General features: G+C 40.1%; 2 protein-coding genes and 1 non-coding gene across 3 annotated transcripts; all 3 read left to right on the plus strand.

Annotated features, from left to right (window-relative positions):
• The first annotated feature begins 1,064 nt into the window (after positions 1 to 1,064).
• LOC139131361 (leucine-rich repeat and fibronectin type-III domain-containing protein 5-like) lies at positions 1,065 to 6,051 on the plus strand. Its single transcript, XM_070697373.1, has 2 exons — positions 1,065 to 1,320; positions 3,121 to 6,051. The coding sequence occupies exon 2, from the start codon at positions 3,233 to 3,235 to the stop codon at positions 5,003 to 5,005; it is 1,773 nt and encodes a 590-aa protein (XP_070553474.1). The 5' UTR covers positions 1,065 to 1,320; positions 3,121 to 3,232; the 3' UTR covers positions 5,006 to 6,051.
• Positions 6,052 to 17,333: 11,282 nt separating this feature from the next.
• LOC139132206 (leucine-rich repeat transmembrane neuronal protein 4-like) lies at positions 17,334 to 17,945 on the plus strand. Its single transcript, XM_070698596.1, has one exon. The coding sequence runs from the start codon at positions 17,334 to 17,336 to the stop codon at positions 17,943 to 17,945; it is 612 nt and encodes a 203-aa protein (XP_070554697.1).
• Positions 17,946 to 19,694: 1,749 nt separating this feature from the next.
• Positions 19,695 to 19,765, plus strand: Trnag-gcc (transfer RNA glycine (anticodon GCC)). Its single transcript has one exon. It is a non-coding gene; the product is annotated as a tRNA-Gly (tRNA).
• Positions 19,766 to 23,728: the final 3,963 nt, after the last annotated feature.

Raw genomic sequence — 23,728 nt, forward strand, 5'->3', positions numbered from 1 at the left:
AATAAAACTAAACTACGGTTCCTTTGAGCAAGATGCAGGGACTGATATACATGTCAGAGGTTTGAATATCTCGACCAAAGGAACACTGCTGGAACTTGAAGTTGAGGTATATAACATATACACAGGGGGCTGTCTACATGTCCGTCCCCAGGGGTGGGTAGGTGTTTCGTTGTATCGCTAATAAAGTATTCTACCAACCTTTGGTGTTTCGGTCTTAACTTAGCACTGCCCTTGACAATCTTGCGTTAACGTTTTATCAACATGCTGTATCTATTATCTGATGAGTTTGAGTGCCTAATTGGCCAAAGTAAGCAAGGGTAAATTACTAAGCTGTGGACGCTGTCACCAGATTATCACCGGATTAAATTTGACAAAGTCAACAACGAACGCGCCAGTAAGGTATAACAGAACCTTACTGGCGCGTTCGTTGTTGACTTTGTCAAATTTAATCCGGTGATAATCTGGTGACAGCGTCCACAGCTTAGTATTTACCCTTGCTTACTTTGGCCAATTAGGCACTCAAACTCATCAGATAATAGATACAGCATGTTGATAAAACGTTAACGCAAGATTGTCAAGGGCAGTGCTAAGTTTAAGACCAAAACACCAAAGGTTGGTAGAATATATCTTTATTAGCAATACAACGAAACACCTACCCACCCTGGGGACGGACATGTAGACAGCCCCTTTGCATAATACGGTCACGCCACGGCTAGATCGTGACACACGTGATGTAATCCCGGGATGTAATCTTTGTCAACGGACCAATTGTTCATTCATGCCATGATAACCCGCGTGTGCGTGTCACGTCATTTCGTCATATTAAACCCACGTGGTTCGCATATCGTTTTTTGATCGAATGAAGCGATCATATTAGACCAATTAGACTTATTAAATTTACTGGAAGCTGACAAACTCACATGGTATGGCAAATATCCAAGTTTGGACTGGTTAGCAAACAAATGCGTTGGAATAACAATTACTTGTGATTGCTAAATATTAATGAGTAACCATCCGCGTGAACGATTACCCATATTATCTGTGCTATTCGAACTACCCAGGTCGACCTCATACATCTGTACATATTATATGTTTATCTCCTGTGTTCAGCGTCTCTCAAGTTGACATCCACCTCGCGCCAGAAACCACCGGTGATCCGATTCTCTGTGAAAGTACGGCGTTGTAGCAGTTGTAGATTTGACAGTACATACCACAGGCGTCGGACAGTGTCTCTCGGTGACGAGACACAGGATTTGACCGCACGAGGAGTGGCAGAGCGAGCCGTCGACGCGAAACTTCTCGGCGGTTTAATAAGAGCTGGTGAGTAGTCGCCTTTCTTTTCCTTAAATTCTCCACTCAACATTAGCACTTTTTTGTCAGAAATGGTACAATCTTCAAACGTTGTGGTCTTTTCCGATACAGTAAGCCAGGGTTGAAGTAAAACGTCTTGTGACTATAAATCAAATTGTCTTGGCCTTTTTTGCCGGTCGCTATAATTCATTCGGCTATAAATCATAAATGTAGAGTCCGGTGTATCACTAAGGTGATAGCCTGCAGCGTTGGATTATCTGGTAGTAAAGGTTTCTGCTATTGCCCACTTATTGGCGAAGTTTGTGATAAAGTCCGTTAACCTAAAACTGAACGACTGACCCTCTTATGAGACGTCTCATGTATAGAGCACGCCATAACAGAATATCTTGTACAAATCAACCAGTGTGCTGTCTAGGTATCAACTACATCATGTACATGTTCATTATCAAAATGTCATGTTTTTTCTGTCATCAAGATCTGAGAGAGAGGGTTGAACTTGAGATTCGGAGTGTGTTCTCTTATGACGCAACGTTTCGGATATCACATTCCTTTACAATCTGAACAATAATCTTTACAATGCAAATGCAATGTACATCCACCCACACCTTGTCGTGACAAGTCACTTTATTTGCTTTGGCGGTGACACGAAAAAAAAACTGCCAGGGTGTTCAAGGGGACTTGAAAATTCCAGAGTTCCGGGAAGAGGAGCTTCAATTTTTTTATTCAAAACGAACATAAATCATGCAGATTCTGAATGCAGCTAAACACGGTTGTTTTCATAACTTGTTTTCTTTGGTTATCTACTGAAACAGCCGTATTTCAATAACTGACTATATTGACTGCCAACGTGTGTGACAAACGACAGCAACATGCGACTATCATGGGGAGGGGGAGCACTGAAACTACAGAAAATGAGCTGTGAAAAAAACTTCACGCAATTAATTCTTCTCACAAATATAGCTAGATTATGTATCGAACTGTTTTATAGTTTATCTCATAGACACTAATGTATCGCACATTATTGTTTGTTTTTGAAATTACAAACGTGCCCTTCTATAAGCCATATTCTAGTGAACCCCATTTATACCAATGGTCTAACACAGACATGATTGAAACCATTTTTAGATACTTTGCCCACACATGTGAATTGTAATAACCATTTTCTAGTGAAGCACTCGATCAGTTGCTGACATATACACAACACAGATAGTCAATAGTTAGTTCAAAATCGATTTTCTTGTACTGATATATAACACTTTTAATCAGGACGTTAGGGGATAAGTTTGGATCCGTCTTGTCTACGTTTTTATATTCGGGCCAGGGCTCCAACAATGTTCTTATCAACAGAGAGGGGTCTGAGTATTTAGGCTTGCGTTGGGGAGGGGAATGCGGAAAAAACAATTAACAAAATATTTGCTCTTTTGCCCCTACCGTTAATTGTGCTAGTTCCCTTGTAAGATATTTGACGGGGTGCTGACCGACTTTCAGGATTTTGGAGTATAAAAATATCTAGCGATGCTTACGCACTTTGTTTGTGTACATTACCCTTGGCCGTATGGCGATGTTATATGTAACCTTAAAAGATGTGTGTAAATTATATGGGGTATTCTTTGGCTGCTTTCGATGGGGCAGAGTCTTCCGCCGTCAATACCCGGATGTGCAGTCCAATAACGGAACTCTTCGGAAATCACACAAACACTGACAAAAATGAAACCCCAAAATAAATAAGCGATATTTTCTTATTATTATATACCACGACAGAATAAACTGCTGGTCGTTCTAATTCTTGTCGAATAAATTTATCTGTAGGTGCAAAGAATCTGCAACCAGAGATGGGATGGTCTCGAGTCTCACTGAGAGCATCGGTGTTGTGTTGCTGCGGCCTTGTGATGGTCGCCTTCGTTGACGGGTCACTGACTAAATGTACATCGTTGAAAGGAATCTCGAAGATTGTGCTAACAGAGGATTTACTCATATACCTACACATTTTGACTTCCTCTCATTGAACCTGGAGCAAAACGCGATTACAACGCTCCTTGCCGATCAATTTATTCGATATCCATTCTTGCAGTCGATGAATCTACAGTCGAACTTCATCGCTGAGATCGAAACTGGCGCCCTCAACGGCCTTTCGGATTTGAAAGTGTTGAATTTGAGCTCCAATCGATTGGAGCACCTTCCAGGGTATATATTCTCGCCTCTGAGGAGTCTTCTGCACCTTGATCTGTCACGCAATTCGTTGAGGGCGATCTCTAGCGAAGCGTTTGCAAATTTGTGGTCTCTGCAAACCCTTTCACTGTCAGACAACAGAATCACTAACCTGGACAAAGTTCGTTTTGATGATCTCCAAAATTTAACAACCCTCCGATTGGAAAGAAATGAGTTGATCACACTTGACAATTCAGTCACCGCATCTCTTCCACAGTTGTCGTTCCTGTTCTTGCAAGACAACCCACTGCAATGTTCTTGCAGTCTCCAAAGCCTTCTGATTTGGAGTGCCGGGTCTGGACGCTTCCTTCATGGTGCTGACTGCGCCACCCCTCCAAGTCTGTCAGGTAGCAATTTAAAAGAGCTGCTCGAATTAGATTTAACTTGCATTGCTCCGCGGATCGATAGCGTGAAAGTAAGTGATAGAATCGTCGTAGAGGGAGATACTATAACCTTCTCCTGCAGTGCCACTGGATACCCTAAGCCGGTTATATACTGGACGAACCCTGAAGGAGTAATCTTGTGGCCGGACGGTGACCATAATCACAATAAGCCGTACAAGTCTCACGAGAATGGTACCGTCACGGTAACATATGTTCATTCCAATGATTCTGGCACTTTCGTATGTACAACGGAAAACGCGGGCGGCTCTGATAGCGCGGAAGTTCACGTCGATGTTTTGCGGATGGACGCCGACAAATTTTCAACGTCCGAGCTTGAAAACAGCTCATACGTTTACGAAAACGAAACAAGGGTGACGTCAACGGCACTGCCGCCAATGCCTGGGTGTCCTCCTTGCGATACGACATCAGTTATTGTCGCCACATTCTTCGGCACCTTCTTCGGTACGTTAATACTCTGTGCGGTGTTGCTCTACCTGTTGTTCCGACATCTCTCGAAGTCCTATAACCCCTCCGAGGGCGAACTTGATGGGGACACCAGTAAAAAGGGTGGCTTCGTGATCGCAAACCTGGCAGCTCTGCTTAATTTGTCTGCGCAACGTTCGCCCACCGGGAAGACCAACGATAATGGCCCGTCATCGCAGCCGACAGACATCTCGACGTCAAATAGCGTCAAATACGAATATGTAGGAGACCTTCAAACTGAAGTGGATGCTGGCATTCACAGAGATTCTCACAAACCGATCCCAGAATACCTAGAGGTGATTCCAGACCAAGATTCGGACGACAAGCAACTCCGGACAAGGTCCTCGGATGCACCCTCATACCACTATGCCTACGGCTGCGTCCCCAATAGACGCTACACGGGGTACAACGAGAATCCCAGAACAAGTCAAGTCGTCGACCGCGACCGCGAAGACTCTTTGTCGATTCATGAAGACGATCCAACGTACACGTCACTTGAAAATGACATCCAACCAGGTGCAGTCCATGGGCAAGAGACTGGAATCAACACGGAGAAAGCTATTTGGAACGAGGAGGAACGGAATTCATTGTACCAAAACTTCCCCCCTCCATGCGTCTAGTTAACGGTTATGAGGAACAACAATCATACGCACAATACATTATTCAGACAGAGATATACCAGACCGGATAAAAGCTCAGCTGCAATTACAGTCGACAGAACACATATTTGCTGCTTGGACAACTCGGACACTCGTTCTTACGACATTATTTTGAGGGTCAAATTAAAAAATGCATTTTACAGACAAAAATCAATCACAACTTACAACCAATGGAGCCTCGTCTCCAGTGATGATGGCCAGAAAAAGTAGAAGTCTTCGTTTCAAAGGTTTCAATACCATCATCAGCACACGCCATCGCTCACTTGAAGAGCTTGTTTGTATCATAGACCCTTGTCGAGGGTCTATGTTTGTACGTCTGTTTATTTGTCATTGCGTTTAGTCTCGTCACGAAATTTGTACAAACATTTTACTGGCGGAGTTAAAATAGTGCTAAAGTAACGCACTGAATGGGATTCCTTATCTTCTGATCTGTCGTGGTTGACCTATATTAAACTCGCCCATTGCACCGCCGACTGTCGAAATGGGCCTTGATCAGATACAACGGCAGTCTTGCTTCCCAGCCTCGCCTGCCAAAACTTCATTGAACTCCTGGCTAAAGGTGAGACTAAAATGTTCATGATTATATGAAATTTTGCAAAATAAAACGTCTGTCAAAATTTCCCTGCTGAAAATGTGCAACATGCTTGTTGCACCTCAACGTCACCATTTGTCTTACGTTCGATGATATTATTAGTGCCCAATATCCGATGGTGAGTGATCTATACGCAAATAATATACATGAAAAGTATTTTCCGAGTAAGAAGTGATGTACGGTATAACTGAACGGTACGAATTTCCACAGGATTGAATTTAAAACATTAAATTGAATTGAATAGAAAATGTATTAATTCCGGCGATGGTATGCCGCATCGGTGGTTCAGTGGTAGAATTCTCGCCTGCCACGCGGGAGGCCCGGGTTCGATTCCCGGCCGATGCAAGTTAATAATTTTGTTAACGCACCTCGAATTTTACCATGTTGTCAGTGTTTACTTACGACTTGTTCATAATCAGGGTGATAATCAGGAGTCTACCTATATTTTTAGTTCCCGCGGACGCAGTCCGGCGGGGACTTATAGATTTGGTCCCGTCCGCCCTTCCGTTCGTCCGTCCGTCAGCAGCCGTTTCTCTGTCACCCCTGAGCCGATTTTCTTCAAACTGTGTGCAAGGATAAAGTACTGTGCCATACATATGCACGTCAATTTATTTTGCGATACGATCCAATATGGCCGCCGGGCGGCCATTTTGTTGCGAATTTTTCATGTTTTTGAACCATAACTCAACTATCCCTGAACCGATTTCGTTCAATGTTGGTACACAGATAAAGTACTATGGCATATATATGCACGTCAATTTATTTCGCGATATGATCCAATATGGCCACCGGGCGGCCATTTTGTTGCGATTTTTTCATGTTTTTGAACCATAACTCAACTATCCCTGAACAGATTTCGTTCAAACTTGGCACACAGACATTGTATTGTAGTGTGCATGTACATGTCAATTAATGATGTGAGCGGGGACTGTGTCATCAGTGATGAGCGTGTTTAAAATATAGTAACACATCATTTAATTATAAACATTTGGATTTCATAGAGGCATTGTACCGTTGAAGTGAAATGAAATAAGTGGGAAAAGATCAAGTTCCAAGTTCAACAAAGTAAGGCTCTGAGAATGCTATCTTTCTCAACACTGAGAAAAAAAGTGCCACCTGTTTGTCGAATATGCGGGTACCATTGTGTAAATTAAGTGCAACGAATTCAATTGAATAATTCCTTTGTTCATTAAAAACTATGTAAATAACCTTGACATGACGAAAGAAAATATGTGTCGAACATGATATGTAAGTTATATTTTGAATAGCAGTTATTTATTTTATATTTCTATGTTTGATTGTACATGATTTTGGCTTATAAATCCATTTTCAATGATTTCCAGTTCGAGCTGGTTCTCGACCAACCCAAATCACATTAATCTTTGTGCAATAAAACGTTTGTACTCACATCATAAAAAGTTCATCTTAAGTTTTAAGTTACCTCAGGAATTTGCAAAGATTTTGCAATTTTTAAATGTAAGCTTTCTATTCCAGACTAATTAGTTTTCTCGTTCACCGTAAAATTTCCTTTTCGTTATGGTCACTCAGATATATGGGATATAAATGCAGATATCGTCCTTTGAAAAACTAAATGGCGTCTTTATATGGTTTCTATTGAACGACAACGATATCGCCCTAAATCGGTATTCGACCTGAAATGTTCACATGCACTACAGTAAGACATTCCAAGAGCGTTCTAGGTGTCGTTGGTCAAAAATCCAAGTTTCGCTGAAGCCCTGCATGTGAATTGTAGAGCTAAAATATGACATTGCGAAAAAAACTGTTATGTTTCTCATCGGCAGCATTTTCTATCCAGAATATAATTTGGAATTATTTGGTTATACACGAACTGTGAGCAGCATCGGTGGTTCAGTGGTAGAATTCTCGCCTGCCACGCGGGAGGCCCGGGTTCGATTCCCGGCCGATGCAAAAGTGACATTTTGTTTGGAACGATGATATACATTTTATATTTGACCGCTGATTTCAATTCACGGAGAAACTCGCAAAGTCACATTGACAACACTGTTCTGCACTGACTGTGATGACCTGACCAGCTTCTTGGAGGGGAGCACCGCCAGAGGGAAGGTTATTCTTCACATTTCAACGGAAACCCCTTTTTGGCCAAAAATGTAAACACCTCCTCTCCATCTTACGAAACATTACAGAGTTTGTGCTTTATTTTTTAAACTGTCAATGGTCACAATGTGAGTGCCTCCAGGAGTGACCATGTCGTTTGTTGGAGTCCAAAACCGCTGTTTCAAGAAAGCAACATGACCGTCAGACATTAATAAAAAGGAGTTTTTACTCCAAAGTCACTATCAACGAGACACGACAATGTCTCGAACGAATGTTTATCATAAATCTTAACTTTCTACATGTAATAATAATTGAATACAATAAAAACTGAATTTCATCGATTCGTGTTGACTGTCATCTTCTGCGAAATCCAACAAACGCATAATAAAAAACAGCAAGCAAAATATAAATGAACAAAAATTGCGCATCTAATAAAAGTTGCAGAAATAATGTTTATGTAAGTGTTAAGTACAAGTGTCAGAAATGACTGCACTGGCTGCCAATAAAACTTTCACAAAATTGCAACAACAACTATTAGTTGTTCTAGATAATTGAGAACTTGGAAGTATTTGAGTGAAATGTCTCTATTCGAGGGTGTTAGTGTGGCATGTATGCATATGATTACTTAAGACCGAGGGGTAAGATATTTATAGTAACGTAAAAAACTGTTCACCAATATTCTCTTTTGAGTATTTTTCGGTACACAACAATTCTTTAGGTAGCATGGCACAGTACTGTGCTTGGTCGGTAAAGTTTGTTCCGGTTTTTTTTTGGTTACGATTGTTGTTCTATCGTACCTTGCCCTTCATCAAAGAATTAGCATAAACCTGGATATTGTCTTCCACAAACAGCATGTTGGAAGTTTTGCACTATCAGGTTTTCGTAGGTCAATGTCAATAAATACAATCGATCTGAGGGCGCTATATAAAGTACGGACAGATACATTCGGTGCTGTTCACAAACAAAGATCTGTTCAGTCAGACGGTGGCTTTGCCGAATAGTAACAACCTTGCTAGACCTTCAATGTGTTACCACCCTCCATCAAATTTCAGATACAACCGACGAGTAAATTTACCGGCAAATGTTACGACACATTTTCCCACACAAGCATTTGTTTGAACTTACATTTTACTAGCGCCACCAGAACTGATCCAATGATCACAACGCCCTCTAAGGACGGACCATTAGATCTTGGGAGGGGTGGTCAAAATGAAATGTTTTTGACCACCCCCTCCCAAGATCTAATGGTCCGTCCCTAAGCTAACTCGATAGTGGCCGCTGTTCTCTTCTGCCTTGAATGCAAAGGGTTTATCCTGGATCCTGCAAACGGTTCCGGAACAGCAACATTGTTCTTGAATTCTCCGAATTTGTACGAAACTGAACCAAGTCGTCATTATTTGTTTATTTATTCACTTATTCACGAAAGATTTTTCTCTGTATGTGGGTTATGTTGTATATCTCATTGGTATTTGAGGGGCGCGGTTGTTCCCTACTTAGGGTAATATTTAAGGTCACGTTCTAGAAAGGACTCGGGGTCAAATTTTTTTAGGACTCCCTGATAATCACAGAAAGCTCCCCAGATACGGGTGATTCCTTTTTAAATTATACAGATATAAACATCATTGCAGTTCGAAACCCGCAAACAACATGGACAACAGACATAGTAATTACCAGTATGCTAAAGTTTCACAAGTGTACGGTGGCCTTCTAATTAACACCAGTGAGGTGCAGGAAATAGCTCCTTTGTGATGTTCTTTTTAACCTTCGTGAAACAGAAATACAACTGTACACGAGCTACGATATATAGTCACCGAGAGTTTCCTGCTGAGTGGTGTACTCAAATTCGGGACAACGAAAGTCCAATCATTATTTGACGTAGACCGCCGACCTCATAAGGAGCACATTTTATTTTTTTTTTTTCAATAACAATCCCGCGAGCCACCGCTGTACGATTTCCACAGGATTGAATTTTAAACATTAAATTGAATTGACTAAAAAATGTATTAGTTTTAGAGTGATATGTAGCATCGGTGGTTCAGTGGTAGAATTCTCGCCTGCCACGCGGGAGACCCGGATTCGATTCCCGGCCGATGCAATTTAATAATTTTGCTAACGCATGTTGAATTTTACCGTGTACTTTACGATTTGCTGTCGTCCATCCTTTATATCCAGTTCGATCTATTGTTCATAACCAAGGATGATAACCAGGAGGCTTCCTATTTTTTTGATAATATAATAACACAGAGACTACCCTAATTATAAAACATTTGGTTTCACAAAGGCACCCGTTGAGGTGAAACTGTGTGAAAAACATCGACCGTCAAAAACAAAGTGAGGCTGTGATAATGCTATGTTTCTCGACAACACCGAGAAAAGAAATAATGAAATTTGCAATCTGTCGTAAACGATCCAATTATGCTGGCACCATTTACGTAAATTCAATGCAACAAATTCAATTTTAGACCCTTTGTTTCAATAAAAACTACATGACGAACTAACTATGTGTCGAACATGATATGCTTATATTTTTATATGAGTTATTAAATTTTATTTCTATGTTTTATTATGCATGATTTTGATTTTTAAATCCATTTTCAATGATTTCCGTTTCGAACTGGTTCTCGAACAACCCAAATCACATTGATCCTTGTGCAATAAAATATTTGTACTCCAAGGGTTAATGAAAACAATATAACATTTGATCTTGGTATAAAATTTTAAATGCAAGCTTTCCTATTCCAGTGATTTTTCTTGTTCACTGTAAAATTCCTTTTTTGTCATTACTAGCGTTCACTCAAATAAATGGAATAATCTGGCATCGTCTCTTGAAATACTGAATGGCGTCTTATATAATGATTTCTATTGAACGCCAGCGATAAGTGCCACAAATCAGTATATCCGACATGAAATGTTCACTTGCATTGAAGAGACATTCCCAGAGCGTTCAAGGTGTCATTGTTAAAAATCCATGTTTCTGAAGCCCTTCTTGTGAATTAAGTTATGAGTTCAAAGGTGAGACTGCGAACAGAACTGTAATGTTTACCAACATCATCAGCAACTTTTTATATCCAGAATACAATATGACAAAAATTAATTTTAGTTGAAACGGCTGGAGAGCAGCATCGGTGGTTCAGTGGTAGAATTCTCGCCTGCCACGCGGGAGGCCCGGGTTCGATTACCGGCCGATGCAGAGGAACGATTTTGTTTGCCTACGATGAAAAAACATTTTTAATTAACCTACTCCTTAAAGGTATACTGTCACCTGTTCCAATTTTGCCTCAGTTACCATGGAAGAGAAAATCTAACCAATCACAGATTTTAAGCGGGTGGCCGCTTTTTAAAAACAGCGCCCTTACCGGGTACATGGGCATTTTGAATGCCAAAGAACGCCCCTTTGACCATATATGGGCATATTTAGATTACAGGTGACTGTACACAAAGATACACGAAAGTCACATTGAAGACACTGTTCTGTACTGACTGTGATGACCTGGACCAACCAGAAGACTGATCGTGTGTTCGCCCTTGGTGGGGAGCACCGCGAGAGGAATGGTATAATACTCGTATAATATGTACCCTTTTTGACAGGAATTTTGAGACTGATACTACATGACCCGTGTTTTGACTCCAGCACAACTTCACACTTTCGACTGATTATTAAGTAAAAAATTGGATGTTTTATCTTCGTATTTTGGCCAAAAATATAGATTATTGACACCCCTCTCTATCTAACGAAATATTGCAGAGTTTGTGCTTTGGGTGCTTCCAGGAGTGACAGTGTCATTTGTTAGAGCGTAAAACCGCTCTTTTAAGAAAGCAACACAATCGTCACATCTTAATAAAACAAAATTTTTCACTCTTTAGAATTTACCCCGTAAGTCACTTTCAACGAAAACACGGCAAGCCTTCCGCCATCTCTCACAAGAACGTTTATCATAATTTAACGTTTTACATGTAATAACAATTGAATAGGACAATAACTGAAATTTCATCAGTTCGTGTTGACTTTTTTATTTTCATTTTATTAAGAACCACCAGGCTAAAAGCCATCTTACAGGTCTGACAATAAAAGCTAAGATAAAAATTCTGAAACAAACATATACCGTACTACGAAATTCAAGATACGAATATTGGTAATAAAAAAGCAGGCAAAGATATTAATAAGCACAACTTGTGCATATTATAAAAGTTGAAGATATGTTTATGTAAGTGTTTAGGACGAGTATAAGAAATGACAACTATATTTAGTAGTCCTAGATAGTTGAGAGCTTAGAGTATTCGCGAGAAATATCTCTATTATCTTATTTGTTATTGTACCTTGTATACATGCGAATAGTTGAAACCGAGGGGTCAGATGTCTAGAGTAACGCAAAAAAAAACTGTTCACCTATTTTCTATTTCGATTATTTCAATTTTTCCGATACGCAACAATTCTCTAGGTAGCACAGAACTGTGTCTGGTAGGTAAAGTTGTTACATTTTATCAGGTGACGACGATTGTTATCAAAGATTTAACACGAACATGAATATTGTCTTCCACAAACAGCATGTTTTTTGCACTTTCGCAATATTCAGGTTTTCGTTGGTTCAAAGGTAAGTAATTGCCATCGATGTGAGGGCGCTATGTATAAAGCACAGAGAGACCGTGACACTGTGGACCCCGGGTCTTTGATGCTATTCACAAGCAAAGACCTGTTCAGCCAGACGGGACCTTGCAAAAGGTTTGCCGGCTTTGCCGAATAGTTACAACCTTGCTAGATCTTCCATGTGATTATTACCACCCTCCATCAAATATTAGATACAACCGACGAGTAAATTTACCGACAAATGTTACGACACGTTTTCCCGAAACAAATCCTCTGTTTGAAACTTGGCCGTAAGGCCATCAGAACTGATCCTGTGGTCACAGCGCCCTCCTACTAAGCTAACTCGATAGTGGCCGCTGCTGTTCCTCCTGCCTAATGATGCATGGGGTTTATCCTGCAACGGTTCCGAACAACAACGTAATTCTTGATTTCCTCTGTCAAAAACCGAAAATTTCGGAATTTTCTACGAATCTGAACTAAACTCAAAGAGCCGTCATTATTTATCTATTTATTCATTTATCCATGAAAGATTTTTCTCGGTATGCGGGTTATGTTGTATGTCCCATTGGTATTTGAGGGGGCACGTTCTTTTCTACTCAGGGTAATGTTGAAGGTCACGTTATAGAAAAGGAGTCGGGATCAAATTTAAGAGGACTCCCTGAAAATCACATAACTCTCAAGATACGGTTGATTCTTTTTTAAATTGTACAGTTATAAACATCATTGCAGTTCGAAACCCGCTACCATCATGGACAACTCACATTGGAAATTACTAGTATGCTGCAGTTTCAAAAGTGTGCGGTACCCTCCGGAAATAACTGCTTTGTGTTGTTCTTTTTTAACCTAGTGAAACAGAAATACATCTACAAGAGCAACGATATAGTCATCGAGAGTTTCCTGTCCGATGCGGGGTGGCGTACTCAACTTCAGGACAACGCAAGTGCAATCATTATTACGTCGACCATGGAGGTAGCACATTTAAGTTTTCTCCTTTTGTCTTTCCAAAAGTCCTGCGGTTCACCGCTCAGAAAATTCGCTTCGTATCAGACAAACATTAAGGAGAGTTGTGGGAAAATCTAGGATTATGCATTACATCATTATCACATGATTCCTCACATGTCAACTAAAAAATCATCAGACACTTATTGTCTGGAGCAGAAGTCCAGTGACTCAGTCGACATATTTGGCAATTTATGCATTTATGGTAAATAACACAGACACTGTCAATGTCTGGACACCTTCATTACTCTGGTGAAGAATTAATAAAACATGAGACACTGAAAGTACCGTTCGATGTGTTGAATATAAATCACAAGAGGCATGTTATATTTTATCTGTCGCTGGTTTTGATATATTTTCAATATTGTCAAAATCGACATATGCAGGAAAGCATCGGTGGTTCAGTGGTAGAATTCTCGCCTGCCACGCGGGAGGCCCGGGTCGATTCCCGGCCGATGCAATCGGACCATTTGCCACCCGTTGAATAGGTCAGAGCCGAAAAATGAATTTTAAAGAATTTAAAAAGATTTGAACGACGTCACAATGAAGTTCACACCTCACCTCTCAAAGTTGTCTTGACTAACCTCATAGAAATCTTTTTCGCAAAATTTGATGCATGATGGACCACATTGCACGTTCCTTACGTAGAATATTAGAAGAATACTTCTGAAGGTGTGCCGGTCTTTCTATGTGTAAACATTTCTGTACAACCGAGTGAAACAATTATGGTGAAATAAATCGCGAACACAACCACAGCAACCATCTGATACGGTATCTCAATCATCTTTCAGGCTCCGACAAGGTGAGCAACTAATTGCAGCGTGGGAAATGCACTAACTTTAGCTTACAATCGAATATTGCTTCCCATGCTTTGTAGGCGGAATTCAATTTCGGCAGGCTTTATAAGCCAATCTTTTCGTGCGTCCTCCAGAAAAGCAAGGAAGTCAAATTATCCACACCAAAGTAGAGTTACCGCACAGCCAACTCGTCAAAGTGGCAGGCAGTGTGGAACTTTACGAATACCAGCCACACTGGCAGCACTGATTTGTACGTCTCTTTTCTCAGAAATTTGTATTCACCGTCACGATCTCCATCAGCTGTCAGTTAGAGTTCAGCCCTTTCTTCACAATGAAGCCGAGTGTCACCAGAACTGTTACTAGTAACTCGGAATCAGGTGTCATAAAAAAATTGTAATAGAGATTAAGCTAAAATGAGGGGGAAATATTTCACGCGATCCAGAAGTTCGACGACCACACAAAGCCGAGTATGTCGACGTCATTCAGATGTGCCACACTGAAATTCCTTCAATGCCGTTTTGCCGGACGCGAAATGTTAATTAGTGAAACGAAGACTTTGACATAGGTAGCTCAAAAAGGGAATAAAAGTGCATTAATTTCAGTTGTATGACATTTTGCTCGCTAGGGCAGACATTACTCTTCAAGAGGGGCCACCTAGAACGTAGTGTGCTCCTACATAATTAAGGAATACAGACAGCGTTTCGTATTAATCACACGCAGACTATGAAATCGTCCGGGCCAGAAAGAAATACAGCCCCCAGAAAACCGTTTCAGTTTGCATCCAATGGTGTGCGTCCAGATATCTCAACTCCCGCCAATTTATACAGGTGAACGTCTCAAACATTCGTATAATTGCGTACATTACAATTTTGTTATGGTGTTGACCATTCTTAGATTGTGGTATGCCTGACTATATATGATTTGATGACGTCACCCGTTTAGGCGAGGGAGAGTTCCATTTATGGAACCGTCATAATGAGTAAAACTACCATTTATTCGTGACGTAAGGTCAGACGCATGTAACAGAGTCAGCTCCCAGCATCAGAAACGTCGACGTGGGGAAATTTGTCTCGTCATAGACATATCCTGGTACTCATTACCCAGTTTTGGTCGGTTAAGACAGTTTCAAAAGCGAGGGAGTCCCTTTCAGTAAAGACTGGCGTACACATTTGGTAAGTAACTGCATTACGCGTATAGTAGCGGCCTTTCGCTAATGAAGGTGCACGGTGTTTACTGCATCATAAATTATTGACACTCTTAAATTTACTAGAACGCTGGTAACCAATGTCAGCTCATGTGTTTGGCTATTCAGAGCATGTATGATCGACAGACAAAAGTCATTGCAAAGATCGTTCGTAAAATAAAACAGTCCAGTCTCCTCATTCGTCGCAAATACATGTAAAATGACTACATGGCGTCTTGTTAATATTTAACTACATTCAACAAAGCTTTGTCATTTCCTTCTATAGAAAAATTAATTTAAAGACATTCCACAGTGCTGGTAAAATAATTTTGAGCAACGCTTGCACGTATAAAACCAAACCCAATACTTACCTCTTTGTCTTCGTTTGTAAAATGTTAACTGACAAAGGCTGACACCGAAAACTAAAAACCTCGACAATGTTACAGAACTTTCCTCCCAATTTTTTGTTGCTGATGAACTCAGACTGTAAGATTTTTGCCGTACTTTGCACAAATGCTGATTTAACGGACTATTTTGTGCCTTCTGGATTTAGATGTAGTGTTCATATTTTGTTTTTATCAAAACGAACATGTCACTTTCCCAGTAGCAGTACTAAAGGAGTAGCGTCCATTTTGAATAGCAAATATCTGAGTAAAAAATTAGGTAATTTGTTTGCGTAATACTGTAACTTGCGAGGCTGACATCTGGTTTTATTCTTGATTTTGGAAAAAAATTTGAAAGATCTCACGAAAAAAGTTTCAGGAAAATGTTCAATATTTCAGTTCCCAGGCGTGTATTATTCTGATACCTTAGGTTGAACAACACAGACAATAAAGTTTCACAAAATCTACTGCAAGCCCGCAGTAAACAATTTCAAGGAATACAAGGAAATTTTTCCCTCTCCGGTAGATCATCAAAATACTACTTGACTCCATGAATGATGCCGCTTTTTGTCCGTCTCGAATTACGAAGGTCAAAACGGATAACATATAGATAAGCACTGACTCAAATAGTGACACGGAGATCTTGTAAATTTTAAGGTTCGTATGACGATTCAAATCAGTAGCTCTCCTTCTACAAGTAAACAATTCTTGGTACATTTAATAGTTTTTGCAATGACAGTGATTTGGTAGATGTAGATAACGTCTGAGGCCACAATACCTGATTATCGGATACATTATCAGTAATAATCTGAGGGAATATCACAAGTTCAAGGGTATTAACAAAGCTATAATAATTTTTATTGAATGACATCATTGTAATAACTCAGCATATTGAATTACTCAACAACCGTGACCCGTTCATTCTTCGTTGCTATAGTAATCAACGTAAGTGTACATTAAGGGTGTTCTACAAGGCAAAGATGTTTCCTATTACGAGGCGCCAAATGTAAAAAGCAATTTACATACATACATACATACATACATACATACATACATACATACATACATATATACATACATACATATACACACACACACACACACACCACACACACACACACATATATATATATATATATATATATATATATATATATATATATATATATATATATATATATATATATGCGTATGTGTGTATGTATGTATGTACATTATTTTTTTACATTAGGCGTCTCGTACCCTATACTTCCGTACACAGATGAAAACTTAAAAAAGCATTTGAATTAGTACATGACAAGCCTTTCAGGAGACATTGTCTCCAAATTCCCTCATGAAAAGAACGTTTTACCGACGTTGGCTCATTCTCTATTTGTCCTTCATGTATGTATTCTCTGTTCGTGTTATTGCTTACTTCGTACCTGTATGATGTCTAACAGTTTGAAATGTGTCTGATCAGTTATAACAGAAAAAGGCTTACGGAAAGTTAACGTTGAACTTATAGGAGTAAAAAACACGCGCCAAATGACAAATTAGTCAAAAAGATTATCATTTGCTTGATTAAATTAATTGCCGAAGGAACCAAAGGTAGAATGGCTTTAGTTATGTGACCAGTAAGGACACGTAAGAGTAAATATTATTCTTTTTAACTTTCTTTTTTTACTTTGCAGAGCCATGAATTTGTCGTTTTGGTTCGTCACCCTTTCCGTCATCTTCTCGGCAATTTTTAGCAGCGTCGACGCACTCTGTCCTGCCTATTGTAACTGCAGCGTTCCATTGGTAGTAGACTGCTCGTCCACAGCCCAGCACACTATCCCTAAGGACATCCACAATGACACCGAGACACTTTACCTGCATAATAATAGTATAACACGATTGAAAGTCAACTCCTTTGTCCAACTGACAAGCCTAATCACACTACGTCTGGACTCAAATCTAATCCAAACCATCGACAACGGTGCTTTCAACGGAGCAGAATCAGTGGAAACTCTGAACCTAGCCAATAACAAAATAACCGAGTTAAAGGAAAATACATTCAGCAATCTAAGAAATTTGACATCCCTTCGGTTGGACGTCAACAACATCGCATCTATCGAGAAGAAAGCATTCAACGGACTGAACTCCTTATCTTTATTGAAATTATCAAGCAACGACCTAACACAGTTGAATAGCGATATGTTAGACGGCGTTGAGAGCTTGAAGAGACTTGAAGCTGACAGAAATTGGATCTCTGTTATTGTAGATAACGCTTTCACTAAAACTCCCCAGCTCACCAATGTGCTTTAAATTTTAATAACATGAGTGAGATCAGTTCGGCATTTTGGACCGGACTGGGCAAGCTACAAAAACTTGACCTCAGCTATAATCGTTTACAAGAACTAAAAGTGGATTCTTTCAAAGGACTGACAAACACAGAACACTTGGTGCTGGATTCCAACAGAATTCAAAGCATAGAGAAAGGTGCTTTCATGGCCTTGATCATCTTGTCTCCCTAGAAATGTCTTTCAATAAGCTTACCACGACTAGGGGGTACATGCTGACCGGGTTGAGAAATGTTGAGTTCATAAACCTGTCCCTCAATAACTTGACCACTCTCCAGGAAACTCATTTGAAGAATGCTGTGGAAACGTGAAAACTCTGTTGATGTACCACAACCAAATGGAAACACTTGACCCTAAATGGTTCATCGGTCTAGATAATATAAATAAAATCGATCTTCACACAACAAGCTCCGCACTATTCCCGGTGAGATCTTTGACGTTTTACCCAGCCTCAACTACCTCGTCATGACAGATAATCCACTCCAGTGCGACTGTGACATGTTTGACTACAGGGTTTGGTCCGGCAGCCACAATCCCAGCGCAGAAACGAGATGCCACGGCCCAGATCAATACAGGGACAGAGTCATAGAGCAGGTCCCCGTAAAGGAGTTCACTTACCTCTGCACATCAAGTTGTCAGACCATCTCTACCGGGGCTTGGATCGGCATCGGTGTCGGTTGCTTTCTAACTGGTGGCGTGACGACAATTGTCGTCGGCTGGATTTTGGGTAGAATCAGGTCCAAACGAGACGAAGACATGCATGACTTAACGGGAACTCACTGAACGAAGTCAAAGCATGAGCCAAACCGAAAAACTACTACTCATTGCATTGAAACGAAATCCTCCCCATTTGCAAGAAACGACATTGCAGTTTCCGAGTCTGCCATGTAGTTCGACACACGGTGTGTGCAACGTTGATTGGACATAGAACGACAGTATACACATATTGACTGGCTATGAGGACAACAGCATACGTCAGTTCCCCGAGGGATTGTGAGTCACCAAAGAAAACAGACTGTTTTTTTGGGTGACTCGCAGGCCCGAGGGGTTAAGACGTATGCTTTTGCCTTTATGGCCAGTCAATATGTGTTTTATAACACACCTCATCCGCAGTCATGCATAAGAACGTACCATACACAAAACTTGTTGCATGTAATATGTTGGAGTGGTTCGGCAAGAAAAAGTTTTCCCCGGCAGGATCGCAATACTTCTGCAAAACGTTCAATGCACCTCTGATTATCGTTTTCGTCCGTTTCGAGTCCTTGTTGGAAACCAGAGCATTCAGTTCTTCTTCAAAAAGTAGGATTAACCGAGATATTTCTCGACTATCATTTTGATCGGCCGCAGACGACTTCTTTGTTTACATTCCAGCTCACGCATGCACCAATATCATTTTTGACGTCAACGGGCATCATTTTTCGGAACTGATGCCTGGCAGGCAATAGTTCCAACTAAATAATGCCTAATGACGTCATTTACGTGGAACAGCACAAAAAGAACGCATCCCACGTGACTTTCAATTGGCGAATTAGAACATAGACTGAGGATGAGGTGTGTTATAAAAACGAATGAAGACTTTTGAAGATTGATAGCAGGAATGCCTGACGCGTGCCATGTGTTGAATGTAAATAGCACATCAGAAGCATGTATTTTATTTGTCGCTTTTTTCATATGTAATAATCTGAGTATTGTCAAAATAGGAAAGTGTAAGTGAGCATCGGTGGTTCAGTGGTAGAATTCTCGCCTGCCACGCGGGAGGCCCGGGTTCGATTCCCGGCCGATGCAAATGACAATTTTACTATTCTTTGATAATATATATCCGGTTAAAGATGTATTTTAATGAATTCAAAAATATATGAGTCACGTTGCAATAACGTTCACACATTGAACGACAATGACTGAGAAGATGACTGTGTTGATGTACATCGTTATCGAGTCGGTATCATAAAGAGCATATGCAAAGTTGTTTTGACTTAACTCAGAAGAAATTGCGTTTTTCGCAAAATTTAAGGGACTGGACATAAATTACAGGGGATGGGCCGGTGTTTTTCGAAACACCACTGCATCAAAAATAGTGACCCTTCAAAAGTTCATGCACAAAAATTAGTGACCCTCCCCCTTATCCGTGCATGAAAATAAGTGACCCTCCCCTGTTACTCAATGTCCCCCCAACAAACCCACAATGTGTTCAAGACCCCCTTCTGACTTGCTATACTTTTGAAGTCCCCTCCCAAAAGGAAGGCAAAATGTGGCCGATATAATGCTTTGTCCAAAAAATATCAAATCATATGTGTGTGATAATTCATGTAAATGTACTTTGCTTGAAGTGGCAGGTAAAAAGTGCATGCGTGTACAAAAAATGTAATTTTTAGATTTCATTGATAATGTTGATTCACTATACATGGTAGTCGACTATAAGAAAACTATGAACGTGTATTTTCCAATATAAAACTAGCAATATCTGTTCATCTATAGATGTTTAATAACTGATATAAATATACTTGATTGCATGGGTTGTTTACAAGTGCTCATGTGAACAAGATATTTGATTTTGGAATTTCGCTCAAAATGTTGATCCACTATACATGGGAGTCTATGACAAAACTGTAAAAAAAAATTTTCACAATTAAAAATATGCACTATTTGTGCATATATGGACCCTGAATAATTGATATAATTGTACTTGATTAGAAGAGGGTGGTAACACGTGCATCTGTGTACAAGAAATTTGTTTTTGGAATTTCGCATACAATGTTGATCCATTATAAATTGTTGTCTATGACGAAACTATAATTTTTTTAAAATACAAAACTTGGCAAATCTGTGTATTTATGTATGCTTGATTATTATAGGGTTATTCACAAATACGGCCCTGTATGGACGAGGGCTCAGTGAGTGACGTATTGGACGAGCCGAAGGCGAGTCCAATACGTCACTCACTGAGCCCGAGTCCATACAGGGCCGTATTTTGTGTATAACCCTATTATTATACACATCCATCCTTTAATCGTCCGTATAAACTAATTCTATGGTAATTTTGAGGGATGCAGCACGCGCGATATGAGTGGAACGCGCGCGATTACTGCTCCGTTGGCACGAAGCCAATTAATTTTCAGTGCAGTACAAGCAAACTTCGCTGAATGTTTTCAATTTAATTAGTTTTTAAAAATAAAAATCAATTGCATTTAGACTCAGTTTTGTGTTTAGCGTGTTTTAAACCTTATACTACGAATACATTTTGGTGGAAGTTGTTATTATGTCTATAACTCACCGTAAAATAGTTTGTTTACATCCGATAATCGCTAGGTCAAAGGTCAAACAGGCGCGTCGCGCGTCTCCCGTATTCGGGACTCCGCATACTATACAAAATACGGAAAGTTATTGGACGGTCCAACTCCCATAGGTTACGGCAGTAGGTGTATAATAATATGAGGTTATTACGAAAATACCGCAAAGGATGCACGAGGACATTGGCGCAGCGTATCGCCCGACGCGAAGCGGAGGGCGATGCGAGGCGCCAATGTCCGAGTGCATCCTTTGCGGTATTTTCGTAATAACCTTATTATTATACATCTTACATTCCTGATCGGGGCATCAAAATGTCGGAGTAGTGACCGTTTTCGTGCGATGTCAACAATTTTTCTTCCGATTTTATCGCGCCAGTGTGGAACGCTACCTCGGACGCGCTTCTGCAAGTTTGGAGTGTGTGCACTACACACATACGTACGTACAGAGCGCGCGCGAGACTTGTTCTGGCACTCGTCCAAGGGGTCCCTTGAAACCGTTCTACAGTGAACGCGCAGATACAGCCGCAGGGAATGGGGTGCCTTGAAACCGTGCCGTACGGAACGGGCGCGAGTTCCGTACGGCTTTTTTAGCGCACGCTAAATTCTATTGTTCTCGATGGTAGATGTATAATAATGATATTTATGTTCTTGATTAGACTAGAGTGCTTACAAGTCTATGGTTGTGCAAGAAAATTGATTTTGGAATTTCACTGAAATGTCCATTCACTATGCATGGCAGCCTATGATGAAACTATGAATATTTTTTTTCCAATACAAAAATAGGAAAATCTGTGCATTTATGTACTCCTAATTATTGGTATTAATGTTCATAATTAGACTAGAGTGGTTTCAAGTCAATGGTTGTGCAAGAAATTTGATTTTGGAATTTCACTGAAATGTTGATTCACTATGCATGGCAGCCTATGATGAAACTATGAATATTTTTTTAAATACAAAACCATTTAAATCTATGCATTTATGTACACTTAATTATTGGTATTAATGTTCATGATGATGGTGTTGCAAGAAATTTGATTTTGGAATTTCACCGAAATGTTGATTCACTATACATTGTAGGCTATGAGGAAACTACAAATAACTCATAGGTTATCTGATCCTAAATTGTTATTCAAAAGTTGTTCGACCTGAAGCTTCCAGTTGTTATTGATGACATTTTGCACTATTCTGAATAGTTTGTATTCTGTCAATGTCCTCAAAAAATAAAAAATGTACATACAGCGACATGAACATTTGACACCGACCTATACCCAATGTATTGTCAATGGGAGAATGATATCAAATAAGTGATCTCCCAAATTGTTATTGAAAGCGTCATTATAGGGGACAGTTTATATGCACAATAGAGGAGTTGGATAAGTAGAAATCATGACAACTTAAATCAATGTGGCTGCTTGGATCATCAATACATTGTTTATTATACCCTTAAACTTGCGCCCGAAGGGCGCGCCGAAAATGGAAATGACAGAAAATGAAAGTGCCAGGAGGTATTTTTTCTTTTTCTTTATTCCATATTCTTCAATACGTGCACATGCAATTTCAGCTTTGATGCATAAAAAAGGTGACCCTCCCCCATAGGCTTGCACAAAATTTTATGACCCTTCAAAAATGCTTGCGCGCAAAATGGCGACCCCCCCCAAAAAACACCTGCCCCCCCTGTAATATGTGTCCAGTCCCTTAATTGACCACATTGCAAGTTCTTACGTAGATGTATCTTTGTTTTTGCTGCAGAGGCGGAGGTTTTTTTCACAAAATATTATTTCCTTTTTTCGCATTCAGTCAAAGCAAAGAAGGCAAAGAAGGTAGAGGTTATCTATATCATTAAACTGACCTGGCCTGACATGACCTGAACTCTAAGTTCTGAATTTAATGTCAATACTCAGGCACTTTTATTATGCTATGGACGAGTAAGAAGCGAGATCTCGTTTATACCTCCATGAGAATACACGCTAAAGGTGCGTGGGTCTTTCTGTGTAAACATTTCTGTACAACCTAGTTAAGCCTTATGGTGAAATAAATCATGAACACTACCACAACAACCACAACAATCACTTGTATCCTAAATGATCTTGTAGGGTCCGACATAGCTGTGGGTCCATAGCTGGGGAGTTTTCAGACGGGATTCATGCCTTTTACGGGCTGGTTTTGACTTTTACGATTTTAACCCCGCCAAAGAAAAAACCAGCCCGTAAAAGGCATGAATCCCGTCTGAAAAACACCACAGCTATGGACCCACAGCTAGGTCCGACACAGTGGACAACTACTTGCAGCGTGGGAAATGCAGTAACTTACAATCGAAGATTGCTTCCTCATTCTTGTAGGCGGAATTCATTGTTCGGTATGCTTAAGCCAATCGTTTCGCATGTCCTCCAGAAAAGCAAGGGAATCAAATTATCTACACCATAAGTAGAGTTACCGCAGAGTCAACTCGTCAAAGTAGCAT

Source organism: Ptychodera flava, chromosome 4 (genome assembly GCF_041260155.1).
Source record: "Ptychodera flava strain L36383 chromosome 4, AS_Pfla_20210202, whole genome shotgun sequence".
NCBI lineage: Eukaryota > Metazoa > Hemichordata > Enteropneusta > Ptychoderidae > Ptychodera > Ptychodera flava.